Source organism: Topomyia yanbarensis, chromosome 3, assembly GCF_030247195.1.
Source record: "Topomyia yanbarensis strain Yona2022 chromosome 3, ASM3024719v1, whole genome shotgun sequence".
In the NCBI taxonomy this organism is placed as follows: Eukaryota; Metazoa; Arthropoda; class Insecta; order Diptera; family Culicidae; genus Topomyia; species Topomyia yanbarensis.
In genome coordinates, this window is record NC_080672.1 from 186,887,204 (window position 1) to 186,908,530 (window position 21,327).

A 21,327-nucleotide genomic window follows, 5' to 3' on the forward strand; every position below is an offset into this window, starting at 1 on the left:
GGCACTGTCATTATTTCCACCGTGCACACGATTTTGTCACACAAAATACAGAGAAAATTTCAATGGACCTCTATAGTTCCAACTAAACCGCCTACAAATTATGCTCTGACGACGTTCAAGGACGGAAGTGCTACGCTGTGGGTTATGCTACAAATAATATTCGCTTCAGAGCATGGAGAATATTTCTCTTTGTGGTGTTCTGCAGTTGATTGCATCATTGAAGCAATCCAGACACTCGTTATCATTCCTTTTTATCTTTGAATACTATAGAAAAGAACGGAAGTTAATCGAAGATGTGACTGAGTGGTTTTATTTTGTTTAATATGATGCTTGCAGTTATTTAAATACATTAGAATGATTGAAACAAAAAAGAATATAACGTGAGAGGACTATTCGATAAAATCAGGTAACATTGATTTTCTCTATTCTGTCTACTACTTCTGGTAATAAATCCGAATTCATTTTTAGTAGCATTATATCCTTTATAGTTACGTCGCTGAGTCTCATCCTAGAATCAGTCAGTATGTACTTGACTGAACAGACGTTCAACCGTTACCTGTGTCGAAGGTGCAGATAGTACAATCATGGCAAGCCGATATAAACGAGGGTTTGAAAATTTCCTCTTCTTCCAGTATTGAAAAATATCAAAACGAGGAACCGTCGATGGAGTTATAATGCTGGTATTTGGATCACCAGGTTCAGCTGCTGTTGTGAATTGTTGAGCTTTGTATATACTGTTAGTGGATTGTTGTAAAGGGAGGCATGAGATGCCAGATCACTGCACAGAATTACCAGCAGTGATGTTAACTTTTTCTCTGTTTTCCAGTTTCATCAGATCAAACAATAAACATTCGTTTACTGAATTCTTGGCCGAACTGGATGCACTGTTGTCCAAAACTTCTTCATTGAAAAAACTCATCAAATAATCCTCGATGAAACCGCTGTTGGGTGGTGCTTTTGCTTCTCCACCCGTCTCCTCTTTCAACCCATTTATGTCGTCCAAGCGGTTGTTACAATGAGGTATTCCTGAAAAGAAATGTTCAAATATAAAGGTAGCACATCTTTCTTATCGCTCGTACTTAATCTACCTGATCCAGCAAAATTGAAACGTGGATCCAAGAACAAACTAGCTTTGAAGGCCATGCTTTCACTGAGCTTATGGATTCTTTTTTCCATTGATGCTAGCAATTTCGCAGCCAATGTGTTGTGCCCGTTTTCAATGGCGTGTAGTTCAGCCTGGCAGATCAACCAATCAGCATAGAAATCGGAAAGGGGAACGTGATCTTTTTGCAATTTGAGAGTCAACACATATATTGGTTTGAACGCTTCGCAGAAACGATCGACGAACGACCAGTGATTTTTCAAATCGGTGAGGTAACAAAAAAATTTCAATATTGTATAGATAAATGTTAGAACTTGAATAATGACGATTAATACTAACCTAGCGATGGATCCTGACTCTGTAAGATTATCAACAATGGTTTGGATCTTAGAGCTTGAAAGTATCGTAGTAGAAGAAACCATACATTCCACCGGGTTTCGTTTACCTTAGGCGGCAAAGGTATTTTGTGTAGTACAAAAAGTTGACGGTTGACTTTGTGATGCATCATAAGACATATTTTATTATTACGTGTCAATCTTGTCTTATGCAATTCAATGACGTCAAATGCAACAAGTTGGGCAGTATGAGCCCCACATCTAACGCTATTCAGGATTTCGAGGTCTCCAAACTTGTCAGTAATCATGGAATCGGCGCTACCACCTCGCTCGATTTCAAAATCATCAGTTTGATCAGATGTAGTATCGTTGCTATCGTCATCTGTTCCATTGTCTGCTTCGTCATTTGCTTCGACGTCTATTTCATCGTCACTTTCTGTTTCCAGGAAGTCCTTATGATGGAATTAATTTAATAATTCGTTCTCAGCTGTCAGCATACTGCGCAATGGTACAGCTTCATTGGTGAATGTTTCCATCAATTATTTGAGGAGCCGTACAGTGGCGCACATATTGGCACCATTGTCATGTGCAATGGCGAAAATCTGCCGAATTTCCAATCCGAACTCGTCCAATTCTTGTTCAAGAACTTTTGCCAGATTTTCTGTCGTTTGCCGTTCGTTCATCTCATGCACAGCTTTGAGGATGAAAACAGAATGAACATATGAAAAAGAGCCGATTGGATTTTTGGAATTAGTGATGCACTTACCTAGATGTATTATTTTAATGTTGTCTTCGTCATCGGCATGAATTGATACCGAACACAGATCGCCCTCGTCGGGATGCAGAATCGATTTTGATGCTCACTAATTTTTTGTTTACCTCTGACCGTAAAATATCACGCATTGTCGAAGCAGCTTTTTTTACAAATTCCGTAAGACCTCTACGTGTCATTTGTAAACCTTTAACAAGGGATGTAGTAGCGTTTTGGAACCGGACCATTCAATGAAATTGAATGGCAGGCTGTTACATGACACAAACTGAAGAAGTCCAAGAAGCACGTTGCGCTTATCCATTTCAACGAGCAGTTTTGAAACTCTTGGTTTTTTGGAGGAAGGCTCTACTTCGACTTTATCGTCCAGCGCCAATTCCTGCAGGACATTCGGATGGTTGCTATGGAAATGTTGACTTTCTCTGCTCGTAAGAGCACATTCGAACACTGTCAATATCAACAGCGCAACGGTAAACGATTGTTTCACCGTCCTGCACTTTCTCCACAACCTGCAAAATTTTCTCTTTCTGAGTTTTTGTTTTTCGATTCATTCTCACTATGAACGCTGCCACTCTCAATCAGAAATTGATTCGATAAAACGTTTCAACTTTTCACACGCAATCGGATCGTAAAGCGATAATGAACAGCCAATTAATGCTTATGAATGTCTCTATAAGTTGAACAAGAGAGCAGCAATGAACTCACGTGAAATCTGGAGACTGGGGCACTCACGTTGTGTTCGTTCGGGGTTTCAAGCATCATATCGGTTTTCATTTAGTGTGGCGATAAAAGTTTGTAAATGTGCGTGTATAAAGCGCTTGAATGAAGAGTTCCAAATGAGTGTTCATTGATATGAGGGACCATCCATAAATGACGTAGCATTTTTTAAGTGATGTTTAACACCCCCCTCCCCCATCGTAGCATTTCGTCACAAACCTCTAAATACCCCCCTGGTAATTTCGTAGTTTGACGGTAACTCTCCCCCCTCTTGTCCCCGCGAAATTTAAAAAAAAAATATAAAACGATGTTAGTTTTTCCTCTTTAAAAAAGCTACGTGCTCCCCCCCCCCATATAATGCTACGTCATTTATGGATGATCCCTGATAGAAAGCAACCTTGACACGATCTGTATTCATTTATGGGTACGAACTCTTTACCCAGTTCCGCTTTTATTGAAAATGCGTAATTTTTTCTACGCATTAAATGGTACTTTATTTTATCAGGTTTAGTTTGACAGTGCTTGTCTTTCCTACCTGATAAACTGGCTTATTTATTGCCATCTTTATTGCGAGCAAAGAGTGCCATATTTATCCAGAAGAAAGCCGAAGAGAGGATTGAAAATAACGAAATGTATGCAAGAGAAGCATGACAAATTTTTGCATATTTTTGTCTTCTTCCAGTAACATGATTCTGCCATTTGCATTGTTGCGTTCTGATCAGCAATACACTGCAATGTTGAAAAACTGTACAATGAAGTTAATTTAAAATTGACTGTTTATGCCATTTAATAGTCTGATGTAGAAAAACTCTAGAAAGAGAACTGCGGAGACTCCATTTTGGGTCGATTGGATTCGCGTTTAGCTGTCAAAAAACGAATCCAATCGAACATTGCCTATCCTTATAACATTGGACGTGTTGCCATACAATGCCGGGGCATACGTTGCCAAAAATGCTGTTTTTTTCTCCGCAGTTCTCTTACTATGAGTTTTTCTAGTCTGATGTATTTATGTTTTTAAAACGATTTTGAAATCCTCGATTTAGCTTAAGGGGTTACACCACTGTAGAGCACAAAAAATAGGCTTATTTAGAGAATTTTTTATTGCTCAGTAAAAAGGTGAATCAACATCTTGTTGAATGGGATTTATAACATAAGTATTGAATCAAACAAAATAATTTTTTCAAGCAATTTCATCACAAGATGGCGGCTCTGCAGCATTTTCACCTCATGCGTGTTTTTTGGAAGGGGTTCACGGCCGAAAATCTATCTCCCGTGATTTTTGATTTAGCGCCAAAAACTAAAGTTTTTCTGATTCCTTATGTCAATAGGATTTTTACGATATTTTAATTTTACGCGAAATGGCGCACTTTTGAGTGAAAAAACATCGAAAATATCATAAAAATCTACACAAAATCGTTTATCAATAAAAAGGTAAGCAATAAAAAAAAATTTATCCTGCGTACGTGACTGGAGAAATCAATTTTGAATATACTGTGAAAATTTAAAAGCGATCAAAAATCATTTGTTCGAGTTACATTTCCGGCCAGCTTAAAAAAGTGGTTTCGAGAAAAACGCGGTTAATGTTTTCAGTACACATGGGATATACATAAGAGGCGTCGCGGCAGAATTGAAAATTTGTATAGTTATGAATTGTTTTCGTCTTCCATGTTTTGGGATATCATTTTTTACATCCTAAAGCACATTTCTGACTAATAAATAGAATATCGATTGTTTTAAAATTCTACAGTGGTGTAACCGCCTAAACAATTTATTATTTAAGATCCATAATTGACTAAAACGTTATTTTACTATTTTGCTAATTGCACCATTATTAGCAATCAAGAACGTTATAAAGTTGTATTGTTAGGCGCTAGAGAGCTTCTCTAACATTACACTTAGTAGTCAGACAGTTCAGCCAAATCCGACTGTTTGAAATTAAATCAAATTATTATAGAAAAAGAGTGGAAGCTTACATCTTTTGAAATGTTGCTGTTCTGCAACAACTGAAAAATGGCATAAAAATTATTTATTAGTTTCAGATAATTATGTCGTCCATGGAATGGAAATCTGACATTTTAGCCTGGTTGGGCTTATTATGCCATCCTACCCAACTACTCTACTAACCATGCATATAGAATTTGGCAGACCTACTTTGCTGAAAATGAAGTAATTCAAATTATCAGCAAGATTAACCAATCAGGCCTGAAATACCAAAAATCCAGTAATTTTAATTAATAAAAATTACAATTAGTTACTTCCTATAGTCTGCGATCTGTCTGATAATTAATTGATAATTATAAATTTACTAATTGAACCTGATACTGGATGCAGACAGTGAATATTCAGGAGGTGCAGTGTAAATCATATCTAAAAATTTGCGGTGTATGCGGTGTAAATCATATCTAAAAATTTCTTGGACCAATCGTTCTGAATTTTGCACAGTTTTTCTTCTTCACATCATTGCCCAGGCAATTACAAGAGTTTTTTGAAAAGTACCTAATATTATTATTTACAATAAATTGTTAATCGTTGTTTTAGCAATAATCGGACTTTGGTTTCAAAGTGCTACGAAAAAATCGAAAATAGACCAAAAAATAAAAACTCCCTTAATTACTTGTGAAATGCTGTGAAAAACTGTGCAAATGTCTCAACGTTTGGTCCAGTAAATTTTGAGTTATAGTGCACAAGTTTTCGATGTGGCGCCTGACTGAAAAGACAAACAATCTTTGAATCGAAAAAAAAAATCAAGTGTCCAATTTTTTGCCGATAATACCTTACACAACTCCCCTTAAGTTCCGACACAATTTAAGCGATTTTTCCGTGTTCAACTTTTTGCTTCATTTTGCCAAGTCATCTGTCTAGTCTTAGCTTTCACATCTCTTTCATACCCATATGTGCATATCTGTTCTATCATTGAACGAAAATTTGTACTACAGCGGAAATGCAAATCGTTCAAGATATGCTAGAAAATTATAAATTGCGAAACAATACAAGCAAGCTCTGATAACATTTAAACAACGATCAAAATGAGAATATTTGTAGCACCTTGTTTGCTGTCAAATTTAAAAGTGTTAATTAGGCTATATGGCATGGCTTCATTTACAATTTTTTATTCAATCTTAGTTTTGAACTCTTTCGAAAGCAGTAAAAATAAAAATAAACTTCCACTTGCTTATTGTGTTCTTTGTGAGAAGATATAACTAGAAAAGTTAACAAATTGTGATTATATATTCTTTTCTTTTCCTCATGTTAAAATAACTAAAAATTGTGAGCAAATTAAACTTCTCATTTTGATAGCCATAGGCAAACTAACAAACGAAAACAATTTTCATCTCTGAATCCAATTAGAAAATTTCGTACGACAGTTTGTTTCAATATGATTCGACTTCTGCTATCCTGCAATATAGGCGATGAGGCGTTTTGAAATGAGCGTGTAGCACCTTCCAGATATAAGACGATAAAGAATATTTTAAAAAATGCATTTAAAATTCGATTACACCTGTTTTTCGTACGGGATAAAACTTGCTTACTTGTCCTCATATGGTTTGTGTGCAACATGGGCCATAATATTGCACATGGGCGGTGGTCAGCTATTTTCGTCCGCGTCCCTTATCACCTATTTTTATAAAGTGATTCATCAGCAGTGCTATCTTTGAAAATGAACAACCTTGGTTATGCAACTAATTTTTCCTGTCTTTTTTTAAATGCAAATAATTAAGTAATCTTCATTTCGTTATATTCTGAATTGCACATATTTTGTCGTATGTAATTTTAAATGTACTTTCATTTGATGGCATTGTAAGGGAACACGTATCCGCCGATTGATGCTAATCGAGCTGACATTTCTTTAGACTGAGCAAACTAAGTTATTTGTTTGTTTAGTGTTTATTTGACCAACTAGGTAACGAATCCACTGGGTCTTTAATGCGTGTGGGAAATACGCATGGTCTTGTCTGAGTGTATGACTTTAGAATTATGTATGAGGGTGGAGAATTGACAATTCGCAAGATCAATTCAAATCCAATTACCAATTTGCGGCAATCATTTCAACATAAATTTTTTTTATGGTCATATATAATGGTTTACTTTTAGTCCATTAACTCATCAGTTAATTATACTGAGCTGAGAATAAGTACGTACTATTTGGAAACGAGGGGTGTTTGATTCGTGCATCATTAATATCGTTCAGGAACGCAGCATTTACTCGAACGAGGTGGAAAATTTCAAGTTACGGGATCACAATATGCTTAAGGACGATTTATAAATTCTGCCACGCTATTAGGAGGAAGAGATATGACTAATTGTGACATAAATGGGAGAGAAGCACGTCATGTGCTTTGACGCAATCGGCCGTTTTACGCACGATTGCGCCATGTATATAGGAAATTCCATGGAACATGAACACTTTTGCAAGTAGCGGCATTAATGTGCTACTACTAAATGAAGGAAAAACTAAAATCATTTGATTCGTATTAGACCAAGGATAAAAATAACGTGGTGATATGACAGAGACTTAGTTAGTGTTGGGTAATCTTTGCGTGACATAATTTATGAATGTTCCACAATACCACTTTTAAACTCATTGTTTGCGGTCCATTTTACATTGTCGACAACACTCCCGACAGCCGGCTGTTCGGAGTTCAAGTTGTTTTCGATGAAACAATTTCGATAGACGATTACCCAGAGTTTAAACGCCTAGAACATTTACGTATCCTTCAGTCAATAAACTATTCAAACATCTTATGCACGAAAGTATATTCTCAGTCGCATCGCTTGCTTGAAGCGAATCCTGACTAACAACCCACCCACTACCCAATCCGTGGTACTTATGGGAGTGTCACTGAGTCGGGGCCTTCCGTTAAGTAAGTACCACATCAACACTTCCTTTCTCATCCCAAGTTACGGTAAAGATGGTCGTGGCCCGCAATGGTGGCTCTCAGGCGAAATTCTCGCTTGGACTGGATCAATTGTTATTCCCAAACAATGCTCCTCAAGTAGTCTGGCTGGAAATGAGAGTCATCAGTCTGCAATCTACGAAGTATAGCGTGCTTACGCAACGCAACGCAACGCAACGCAACGCAACGCAACATGGGCCATAATATTGCACATGGAGGTCAAAAAGTTGATTCAAATTATTGAGATGTATACTTTTTATTTCAGGAAGAACTAAATTCAGGTGAAAATTCGAGTTGGATGCAATTCGAACAAAATGCTTTAAAATATAGTAACATATGCTGTATTTGCAAAATCATGACGTTTGACATGTCGCAAGGCGGGTTTTATAACCGATCAAAAAGTATCCTTTTTCTCCAAGGAACCAGGATTCCAGAATACTCCAAGGCAGGCATGGCAAAAGCACCGAACGGTGCTGCACGGTGGGCACTTCTACCAATAAACATGCCACCGAGAGCATTGAAGTTAACACGTCGCACCAATGCTCAACAGCAGACACCAATCGCCGATACCAAGGCACCCGTGACAGTGCTAGTGCATGATATTCAACCACCGTGCTCGTTGCTTCGGCAAAGCACCGACCCGAGTGCAGTGATGCGAACGGTACCGGTAAGCTACATATTTTCCGGTATATTTACATTTTCACAAGCCGGCCAGCCCGCTGCAGCGAAACATCACTGCTGCTGCTGCCAGAACGGTAGCAAGACAGAGTACACTTTTCCGTACAGCAGTAAAATATATTTTTGTTTTACTGCTGTACTCCGACTGCTCGGTGAGAGTGTGGCGTAGTAAAGTATGGCCTCTCGCTTTGTATACTCTTCTCTTCCCATTCAAAGAGAGAGGACCGCACACAAAATCATTGATGCCGGTCGTGGCGTAAATGAACCGCACTCATAGTCATTGTTTGTGGTTCAAAATATTAAATAGATTAAAAATATTAAAATTTGTAATATAAGGAAAGAGAAACTGTATCGCTCGCGTCTGGTGGCTGTACTAGGGGCGGTATTTTTATCATGTTAATGCTTTGCACGCAGGCTGCCATACAGCGCTGAGCGTCCTGCAGTAGCGAACGGCTGCAGCGTCGAAGAAGAAAAGAGAATGTAAGCAAAAATATTACAGCCGTAGAAAAGGTAGGCATTTTGCATCCTTGGGCACCACAACCGAGGTGTTTCTGACATCGGCAGCCACCGTACCGAGTGTTTTTAATTTCGTAAAACACGGCAGCTTATATTTCGGTAGCGATTATCGCCGCGCTATTGCTGTCGCTTGGTAAGTGGCTCGAGTCAATTTGGTGCGTTCATATGCGAAAGCAAAGCAATTTGGTGCGTTCACGAGCTCGGTACTTCGTGAATAATCTGTAATGCATTATACAGTAAGGTAGGATTAAGTAGGTATGCAAGTAGGAATTATGAATGGATGAATGAATGGATTTAAATTGGCGTTGTAAGTAGTAAAAGGCGAAAAAAGTAGTATCAGTAGTCAAGGTCGTTAAATATCCTGTAAAGTATTCTGCTTTAGTCATAACTTCAAAAATAAATTATATTTCCAGCCACCAGCCTGGAAAGTGAATATGTCACTGATTGAGAGAACATTTTAGTTTTTAACTCTAGGTAGCAAGATCATTGTTTAAAATCTATGGAAAAATTTCTTTTATTTCCGCATAGGTAAAATCAAACATGAAATTGCAGTATATTTGTAAAATTTCTAAAGTGGCGGCTTCGGATACAATCAAATGACTTCTTGGATGCCGTGTATGAATTGCATAGCATAGCATATACGATTGCACAAATCGTGGTTGGCTGTACAATGATCTGCTAATATTCAACAAGATATCCACCATACCGCGTCGGAAAAAAAAACATTTGGGATTAATGCTTTTTCTTCATAGTGGACAAGCATCACAGTGTACACCTGGTCACGTCCTTACAATCGCCGAGGAAGGGAAGGAATGTTAGTTCAATATCTACCAGCGAAAGTGCAGGGAACCCATACTACTTTCATAGATATTTCAGTAATAGAAGTTTATGTTAGTAGGGCAAGTTCATTGTGAGGACCTCATTCAACAACATTTCGTAGGAAATACAGTGCAAAATCAATGTAGCTCACCTAGTGTATTGATATGATTTACATTTATACATAAGTTAGAACATGCTCATAGGGAGCTTATCAATTTTTCAGTTTTCTATTTTCTTATCTCCTACTTACAGAAGAGAACCAGTAAACTGAAAATAATAAATATTATACATGCACAAATATAATGGTTATAACGAACACAAAGCATATAGTGAACATTATGAGTGCAACGCATATATGGGACATAAATAACATTCTCAACCTGGTGTCCGCGGACCCCTTGAAGCCGCGAATTAGTTGGTGGGAGCCCGGGAAGAGTAATTTCTTTTCCGGTTGTGCACAAGACTTTCAAGCATTTCTTTTGTAACAGACCGTGGGTGATGTTGAACGAGTCTGTGGTACGAAAAAAGTAGAGAGTCGCTGACATAACGGGTATAACCTATGTATTTAAAACAAAAGAATGAATTAAATAAACCGGAAGCCGGCATCTGTTAAATATAAATCATAACGAAAAGTACATATTATGATATAATACATATTTATAACATTATACATAATCGCTATAATATGATATATATATATATATATATATATATATATATATATATATATATATATATATATATATATATATATATATATATATATATATATATATATATATATATATATATATATATATATATATATATATATATATATATATATATATATATATATATATATATATATATATATATATATATATAACGAATGAAATAAGTAATTTGAAAATCCTGGATGAACGAATTTAATATATAAGGCTAGTGGAGGAGTTATTATGAACAGGTTTTAAATTTTATGATAATGTATCATTTAAACTTAAAATTCAGCGATAAATATAAAAGGATAAAAAATATGAAAAAATTATGTACATGCTAAATCAATCCATTCGATCAGCTTAATGAACGAGCTACTGACATCACACTATATGAGGTATGTACGAAAACCTAATTGTAAATATTACAGTAATGAAAATCGGTAAAAATAAAGTGCAGCTCATATAACCATACATTCAAAGCAATACAGCCTCCAATCCAAATAATCCTTGCTTCAAAACTCGCACGTAAAAAAATGAAAAAAATCCGTTCAAAACATATGTAATGGCACTGAGATAATAAGAATGTATGTGTAAAGCATTGCATGGAATGATTCGACCTCACTTTTCCAACAGTCAAGAGCACTAGGGTGGATGTACCATGAATAGACCTATGGGCAATGTTAATACATTAAACGAAAGCTTTCAGTATCTACTTCATAGGAAAAATATAAAGATGGTTTAATAGCCAATTTATGCATTCAAAACCGCTTGTACCACTATAGGAACACATGTACCAATAGTGGTGCAATCGCGAATTTCGGTTCCTATTGTTGCAAATCCCATTGCTTTCTTATAGGACTTGCAAGTCTAGGTACACTATATCAACTATAAGTGCAAGGGAGCTCAAAATTCTAAGACAATCATTTTTTCAATAGTTATTTGAGCAAATTTCAAGGATAACAGTTTTATTGTCGCATAATTTTAGTGCGATGAATCGATAAAAAAAAATATTTGTTGATGGTTGGTACCTTAGTTAGGCGTATACTGCAACTATTGGTACACCTCAACTATAGGAGCACCTACCCTACAGGGACCCAGATAATTTTGAGTTGCACCACAGTCTAAGAAACTGAGTTCGATTTGTTTTAATAGCAAAAAAGATAATTCGCTGAACTGTCATTTTTCCATTGATGGCATCATCATGCAATGCTCTATCTATCTCTCTGAAATACAGATCATAACCTCAGATACAAACTCTACACTAGTTAACAGAAATATTTAAAGAGTAAATATGAATAGGTAAAAGGGTATAATACGCCCCACCGGGGCTAAATGCCCCTCTTCGATTCCCAGGATTCCTGAATTATCTAAAAAGTAAAAATGACTGATAACAGTATCGTTTCATGAAATCAACGTACTAAGTTAGTTTGGTATTTTTAATATGTTGCAAAACAACAATATACACAAAAGTTTCAAAAGAGCTACTTTTATGTAAGCCAACCAATTAGAAATAGTCGGATTCGATAGAACTATTTCAAGTAGCTTACTAGAATGTTATAGTTACTATCTTAGTTTATAGCTTGGCTTAAAACTATGTGTGTGTATAGAATTATGCATGCATACACAACAGCTCATCACCGGCCAAAACGCCCCACCCAATGTTGTGGGGCATACTCACCGATTGCTGTGGGGCATACCGTCCTCTTGTTGTGGGGCATATTACGCTTTCACCGGTGGCATTTTGCCCTGGGTGAAAGAAAACACTAGAATTTTGGCATCTTTGAAAAATGTTTCATTGTACTTGTATCAGGATGTTTTTAATAAAAACTAAAACGGGTACTAATTTCTAACAAATATTTTATATATTGGCATAGTTGGTTCTAGAAAATTGTCTCTCTGCTCTCATGGGCACTGGCGCGGTAAGAAGTCCGAACGCGACCGTCTCCACAAACTGGACGAGACGAGAGGCATAAGAAAATATTTTCTCTGAATTTCTTCCATTAAACCAGACTGTGTTACTGTGATGATTGAGGCGAAATCCTGCGTTCCCTATTAAGGTTAAATCTTCTGAAACACACACACATGCTCTCATCTCAATTCGTAAACCCATATAATCATGCACACCACACAAACAGTACGAGTCTTATGGCGTTTCTGCCTGAAGCGAAACTGAGTCAGCTTCCAACCCCAACCACTGTCAAAATATATAAACTAACAGGGGTTTGGAGCCAGAACCCGACTCAGCCCCGGGTTCAAGCAAAAACGCTATTAACCGTTATGTATCCGACGCGGTACCCGGTACCTTTTTAGGTTTCAATTAATGAAATTTCTATGCTTTATCCTTAGCTGGAAATTGAAACTTCGTGACATCTTAGAACTTCACTAAGTCAAGTGGGTTAGTAATATTGTTGATATAGTAAGGGGGGGCGGGATAGAAGGGGCTCCTGATTTTTTTTACTACGTAACAGGCCGACGTGGGTACCCGGGTACCCACAAAACTGAAATGTCAATAACTAATGTAATTTCCAACCGATTTTGATGCTTTTGGGTGTTTTGGATTCAGGAACTCATCCGTTTTTGGACTTGGTAAAAATGAATCGGGTTACTTCATTCGGTTCTCGGGAATCCGGATTTCCGGAAGCAGGTTCCAGTACTGGGATACTATTTGTGAACTTCAATGGAATACTAGCAATATGAGTATCAAAATTCTTGGAATTGCATCAGTAGGCTGTATCTTGTGATTTTGGAACCATTTGGTGATTTGACCCCGGAACGGACATTCTGGAGCAGGTTCCCGTGGGGCCATGAGTGGCCATTCCATTTCAATTCCATTTTTTAAATTGCCTTAGGGTCCCGTAACAATAAATAACTGACTACCGAGACAATTTGAAGAGTTTTGATACTCATATTGCTAGGACATTCTTAAAATTTACAAATCATACCCTAGTACAGGAACATTACCCCGGAAAATCCGGATTACCAAGCACCAGATCCATTCATCCGGTTCAATTTAACAAATCAAAAAGTGGACGAATTCCTGAATCCAAAAAATCTAAAAGTGTCCAAATCGGATAAAGGAAGCCATAGTTATGAGCATTGTGGGTTACCCAGGTACCCACGTTGGCCTGTTAAAGGTGTTTTTTTTGTTGGACACATAACAGTTCCATATCAACTTTTGAATAGGGCCAATAAGAAATGTAAACAAACTTTTGTTTTACTAAATTCTCTTAATTTGTTATCATTTCAAAACAGAAAACATTTGAAGTTGATTCTGCTAAGGGTAAAGATGTTGATTCATGTGTATTTTTCATGAAATTCAACTCGGTAGCGGAATAGTGAGCGAAATAAGTTTGTTTACAAAAATCTCATTAGCCCTTTTGAAGAGTTACTACTGAGTTAATAATCAAAACACGTCACACTATCGCATAGACATAGCCTTCTAACAAGCACAGAGCTGCTGTTGTAAGCTTTTTGTGAAACTTCACTGGCCAGAGGACACAAGAAGCTTCATGAAGTTAGCCCAGAAAATGCCGAAACATATAACACATCTGAAATTTTAACATAAAAGTAAAAAAAATCTTCCCTTGGCTAATTTAGTAATAGATATCCTCGTACTAAACTGGGGTATGAATCACTCATAAAAAATGTTTTGCAAACGCACACGCACTGACGTGATAATATCCGCACTACTACTTTGCACAACTACAACTATCTTTCCAGGAAACGAAAAAATTGTGGCTTCAGGCGCGGCGTCATAAAAAACACAACAAAAACGCACGTGATCAATTAATATTTGTAAGTCATATGCAATATTAACACTTAAAAACACTTTATCACTACATATATTTTCTGTATCTGAAATATTATCCACAAAAACGGGACGAATTTGGCGAAAACTGGCATCCCATGAGTTGAAAATAAGAAGCTGACGGGTCAATCGAAAAATTGTTTAATAAGCTTTCGTAATATTGTGCAGGAAAAAAGCTGAAAATTTCAGTATTTTCTCTATCTGCAACATATAAACCCTTAAGTATACCAATTAATTGGTATACGAATTGGAATAGGTTCGCCAAATTTTGGAAGAAGTCTATAAAATAACCCCTTGAAAACTACCTAAAAATTGTTGTAGTTCGATGCAATAAAAAAATCCCCAAAAATGAAATGTACCTATTAATGTGAAACACACTGAATAATACAATAAAGACCCATTTTTATCAGTCTCATGATGTATTTTAGGCTGACAAAATGGGGACATTGGCTAAATCGGACAATTTTGTTTGTTAAAATATTCTTCCCGTCCCTTGATGTAGTCTGATAACTATTTCTGATTATGATGAACTTTTTTTTGCATATTTTCATCTTCAGGATAAGGAAAACATGCTCAAGAAAGGATTTACTCGAATTCAGTCTTGTTCGTCTGCTAGAGTCCATCAAACATATGTTCATATTTGGCTGATAAAATCGGGGTTTCAATGTATTATAATAGATATTCAGCATTCGAAGAAGTTTCTTGTGAACGAGTGTAGAACGACTTTGTTTCTACTTACTTGAAGTCGGCGGCGTAGCCAGAAATTCGGTTTGGTGGGGGTTTGGTGAAAATCGATCTTACTATCCAAACGGCATAATTCCGAAACCGTAATTTTTTAAGTTTTAAAATTATGCAGCATTAATTTTTCAGAAAATAGTAACAGAGTTCGTGTCTTTAGCGAATTTGTTGAGACTTTATTGTAGTCATGAATATTAACCTGAGAAAATTCACCATAAACACTTCTTGGACGATATACCGTCAAAATTATTTTATCAAATGATGCGCTGTTTAACGTTTGTAAAACTCATCGAAGATACTAAACCTCCGAAATTGGCAGTTTCAAAATGATGCTTACTGTTTTTGAACATTAGACCTATACATATAATTGGTCATACAACAAAAATCAAATGCTCATCAAAATCGATCAGGACCTGCTAGAGTTGAATGGAAATCGTCATTTTTGATAAATTTCTCTCTACATTCGGAAAGTGTTATCCTCGCTATTAATCATATTACGTTTTCGTCTCAACTCGACGCATTCCCAAAATAAAAACCTGTTTTAATCCACCTAGTGGTGCAATTGTACTTTTCTCATTTGTCCAGACTACGATTCCATGGCTGGTTATGCTCAATACAATGGTGGAAATGAATATTACATGTTCAGTACGATTTGCACATACATACAATGGATCGACAATTACGATCTTGAGATACTATGTTATACTGAAACATCGCTTGAAACCAGCGGCGGATCATGGGAAAAGATCCGGGAGGTCCAGGTCCTGCCGAAAATTTTCATCTTGTTAAGAAATTTTAAACTAGTTTTAATTTTAAAGCAGCAACCCCTCACTGCATACTCCCTCCGGGCCGGGATTATTGACGATTTTTAGAGTGATTGCATAACCTTTCTATATGAGAAAGGCAAAAATGTACCAAAGTCCAAAAAAGTAAAATTTTTGTCAAACATTTTTTTTGAGTTTACATCAAATCCCAATGTTTCTTGCATTTTAAAGTCTTTTGGTATCAAAAATCCAAATTTGATTTTGAAAATTTTTCATTTCAGATTATATGGGAATTTGCTGTGTGATTGCACTCTTCAACTCGTAACTCCGGGACCGGGAGTCCAATCAATGAAAAATTCAATAGCAGTCTATGGGAAGGTTGTACCTTTCATTTGAGACTAACTTTGTACAAATCGGTCCAGCCATCTCTGGGAAACAGAGGTCACATTTTTTCCACATACATACATACACACACAGACATTTTCCGATCTCGACGAACTGAGTCGATTGGCATATGACACTCGGCCCTCCGGGTCGGGATTAGATTGACGAATTTTAGAGTGAATGAGAAAGGCAAAAACATTTTTAGCAAATGTTGGAAGTTATGCATTTTTTTGGTGAGTTCTATGTTTCATAGACATTAAATCAATTTTACCTTCGCTTCCTATTAAATAAAGACCCTTATTACAGTACATCTCTACAAAAGCGAGCTCAATTTGAAATGAAATCAGAGGATTATGATTGATAACAGAACTCTGGAATTTTCTATTGGAATGTTTTCAGGCAGGAATTTGATATTGATGCTATTAGACAACTGTGAAATCAAGACTAATAGATCAGTTACATATCAGGACCCCATTCCGACAATTTATCAAAAGTCCTCATGATGTTTACAACAACAGGTTATCAATGTACGGATCAGATAATTGTTATTGTAATTTTGAATTAAATCAGTCAGCATCAATAAATTTTCAACTTCAATCCAATTTTTTTTTTTGGGTGGGGTGGGTGGTTTGTATGGTGTTAAACCCCAAAGCCTTCTCTTGGCTACGCCGTTGCTTGGAGTTATTTATTTCGCTTTTCATTTTCGGATATGTTTCAGATCGATCCGATGGTTATAAGTTAGAAAAATTGCAGTCAGGAGGGACGCACAAATGAACATTTTTTTCACTGATAAGTTATCAAGTTTCTTCCAGACAACTTGGAAGAATTCGGTGATTATTTCTAGCGGTTGTAGATAGAAAAATGAAATACAAAATTCGTTTTATCGAAATAATGTTTGGCTTATTTCAATGGATTATTACTATATTGAACGATAAATAGGCGCCAAAGAGTAATCCACAAACAACAAGTCATAACTTTTAAAGTATTCAAAATAGATATTTGAAGTCTTCAGTAAAGTTATTTGCAAAAGTAAGAGCTACAAATTTGCTGAAGGCATCATTTCGATATAATCACTCCCAAGAAAATTTGTAAAAATATCTCACTCATAGGGGGATTAATCAGCAAAAGCACAATACCAAAAGAAAGGGCATGTTGCCGCCATCAAATTCTTCGAAGATACTATTGACCTAAAATAAGCCGTTTTGGCGTTAATAATAGACATGTAGTTTTTGGTCATATTTCTGGCAATGCGAAATAATAAAAATCTTTCGTCCGCATTTAATGTTAAATATCTCTTTTGATAATAGTCCGATTTCAACAATCTATAGCTTGTTCGAAAGGTGTTTGTATAAGCTGCCTAAAAATATATAAAGTGTTAATCTATGTTGTCAATTTCGGGAAATAATTAAAACAAAACTGCAAAAAACGTCATTTTTACACACTCAAACATCTATATCTTGGAAACTAAACATCAGAATCGAAAACAAAGCGTTCTTACTGTTTGATAGGTCTTTCATTTAAAATTGGTTTGGATAAGATCGGTTCAACCATTGCTGAGAAACACGAATGAGAGTTTGTCCGTTACATACACTCACACACACACACATTGTCCCAAATCGTCGAGCTGAGTCGATTGATATATAAGACTTGGCCCTCCGGGCCTCGGAAAAAATCTTGAAAGTTTAAGCGAATTCTATGCATTTCTTTTATAAGAAATGTAAAACAGGTTACAGGTTTGTGAAATACAATCTATGCACTCAGTACTCTACTGAGGGTAAGCCCACGCTCTCTAAAATAAATATTTGTTTTTGCAACGAAACATGAAATATTTTCCAATAAAATTTTCCATAATTATTTCTTCTAAAGTTCTAGTTTTGAACTTTTCAGTTTTATATTATAGAGCTTTCACAATTATGAATCTATAACTTTACCACAGAACTTCTAAACGTGTTTCAAATGAAGCAACAAAGAAAACCGCAGCGTATACCAGTTTTAATGTTTGAAAAAATAAAACAAAACGCAAGGTGATTGTTTCCGTTCCAGTTTTGCTTTGAAACTCCTATATAAAATGCTATGATGCTTAATAATACCTATGTTTGCAAACCTGGGATAACAACTTATCGATGTTTTCTCTTCGTAGATGGCTTTACTTTTAGGTTGGCTGCCAAAGATCGCTTAATTTTAACCTTTTTAAAACGAAAATCAATTCTGAAACTGCTCTAACATAAACCCCCGCTCACTCATCAACATCTTCTACACACCCCCGCATTGCAGTAGACAGTAGATACAGAACACTAGATAAGGATTGTCGCTGGTGTTCCCATTATTTTCGCCTCGGAACATGTTTGTTTTGCTTTCGGTATATATCTGTCAAGTTATTGAAAGTCTCTCTAGTAAAAGTCCTTTGGTCCGCACTTTTGGTACACTGAAAGAATAGAGTCGATAGATTTTATGTGTTTCATAGATAGATTTTTGCAATTAGTCTTTACACTTAAAATCTATAAGTCTCGCACATAAAAATAATAGCAAAGAAAATTCATGTGTATTGCATGTACATTTTCAATGCAATTGATATAAGTTTTAATGTTTTGCTCTTTATTTTATATATGACTACAAACAATGATGTTTATAAGTATATGTTTTAGATTTAAACCTGAATTGAACTACCTTGCATTTAGTATTCTTTCAAGAAATAATGCAAAAAAACAATTGTTTCATTGAAGTAAAATTTTAATTTGTTTTAATATACATATAGGGTGATGAGCCTATTTTGGCACCATTATGGAGAGGGTCGCACTATTTTTTGAACAACTTAAAAAGAAGCCATATTACCTATAACCTTTCTCAGAATAAAGTATCAGTGTACTGTTTCTTAAACATCTGTATAATGCTTATTTGGCAGAATTGTCTCAATTTTCAGCATAAATGAAAATAATTGTTCTATTCTGTGCATCTATTCCCACCTGAACGTTCCAATTATCGCCTCATGGGTGTGCCGATTTCCACCTCATCGAAAAACAATCTAGTTGAAACGCAATGCCTCATATTTCATTTGCGTCGATTCTAACTAGGTATCCAGATCATGGACGCCAACGCGTGATTTGTAAAACGAATTATTCTGCTTTTTTCAGCCGATCAAAACAAACGTAAACATTACGCACACGAAAGAAACTCATCAGCTGTTAGTAGAAGAGCGCCCAGAACTGCGCATGCAGGAAATAACCATGCGAAAGTTAACAACTGGAATATAAAGTTCACATCACACATTACTTCCTCCCGATCCAAATTGTATGTGCAGTTGAAAATAAAATATCTGCGATCAACAATTAGTTGAATAACTTGAAATAATTGATTACTTATACCTGAAATTGCATAACATTATGTTTTCAAGTTCATGTTTTGGTTTGGCCGCACTGGTGATTCTTTTCTGTATGATGGATGCAAAAAGTTGGTTTTGATTGTGGTAGTGTATCAGAAAAACATGCCAATAATAGGAACCCCCGTATTTAGTTTTATCCTATTATAACACTAGGCCTATTCTAGTGTTTGACGAGTGCTTTTAAAGTGAAATAATCGTAAAAAGGTTCTCCAGCTAAAATAAAGGTATGTATCAGTGCAATATTTGATATATTTGTGCCGGAATAACGAGATATGAGGCGGTAAATGCTGGCTCGAAAGTGTTTATTTTGCTAAGCGCCGTTGCGTCCTGTTTCGGTTCACTACGCGAGTGAGGCGGATCAGCAGATATTTCAATAAGGTGATTTTGTTTTAATTAAAAGTTGGATTTAGTGGATAGTTCTGAATACGTATGTGCACAACAAATAAAGAATATAACTTGAGCTTTTTTTGCACACCTGTTTTAGCCAAATCGATATTGTCATTATCTCATATGCTTGGTTCGAAACCAAGGGGTACGAAATAGGGTCACAATAGGCTCTACTGCCATAATAGGCACATCACCCTATTTGGTTCTTTTTAACAATTTTAGTTATCTATTGATCATCCATGCACAAGAAATCATGTGTCTTACGAAAATAAAACGTATTGTTTATGTTATGTACAGATACAGGGGGCCATCGAAACAATTAATGTCTAAAATATGTACAACATTCGTATTCGAGATTGCTTCGTAGCCTAGATAATGGTTGTTAAAGTTTCCAACTTCCCACTTTCTACCAACTATATAAATACTACTATCACAAAAACAACATTCGATTAGTTCAAAAAGTCTCACTGACTCCATTTCTGTAATTGTGAGAAACATTCCTGGCTTATGTTCAATGCCTTTGTATTTAATCCATTCCGATAATGAAATATCAACTGAAACGTTGAAGGGGAGTGGTAGCAGGACTGAATTGAAATATGATCGAGTTGTCAAACTACGTGATTTAAATTTACCATCGATTTTTAAGTAAAAAAATGCATTATTATGTACACTATTACTAAACTGTAATGCTGCTTTGATACATAAAGTTAGGCTTACATTTCGCCGTGATGGCATTACTTTCGCGTACTCTTTAAATATCTTGTGTTTGGCCTCAAATCGGAAATTCATCATTTTTGTTAGCACACCGTTTTGCTCTACTACTGTACCATAATGAGTAAGAAAGTGGTGTTTTGGTTTCAATTTCAATCCAAATAATTGCTGGTATAGTTCATGATGTTTTTTCACAAGCAATTTCAATTCAAGAATATTCTTATCCGAAAAATCTGGCGATAAAATTTTATCCACTAGATCAACAAGAACAGTGCAGTAGATCCATACTTCATCGTATTCTGGTATGAACGGTCCCATGATAAGCGGAAAAAAATGTGAAAAAGCCTTCATTTCACTAGCCGTAGACCGATTTAGATTTTTTTGCCGAAGAGTAAGATTCGGTTATATCTGACATACGTTTCAGAGATGAATTGAATACTTGTTTGCTGAACTGGTTTTTTGAGCATTAAATACCTTCAAAGTAACATATTTCTTTCCATAAATGCAATAATTCATTACTTTCTCCTAGCCTAAACCGGCAACACCTCCACAAAACAACAGAACAGATAAATTTTTAGTAACATGAAACGATGGCAGTAAATTAAGTACTGATCCGTCCTTTACTCC

At 36.0% G+C, this 21,327-nt stretch overlaps 1 protein-coding gene across 20 annotated transcripts in view; it reads left to right on the top strand.

Moving 5' to 3' along the window:
- LOC131691078 (metabotropic glutamate receptor 8) overlaps positions 1 to 21,327 on the top strand; it is a 1,433,400-nt gene that overhangs the window by 1,028,552 nt on the left and 383,521 nt on the right. The window contains exon 12 of one of the 20 annotated variants that reach the window (XM_058977261.1): positions 9,541 to 9,977. The exons of the other annotated variants lie outside the window; for them this stretch is intronic. Within the exon in view, the coding sequence (XP_058833244.1) occupies positions 9,541 to 9,612 (72 nt within the window). The 3' untranslated portion in view covers positions 9,613 to 9,977. Of the gene's footprint in view, positions 1 to 9,540; positions 9,978 to 21,327 lie in introns of those variants that run through there. 20 annotated transcript variants of the gene reach the window in all.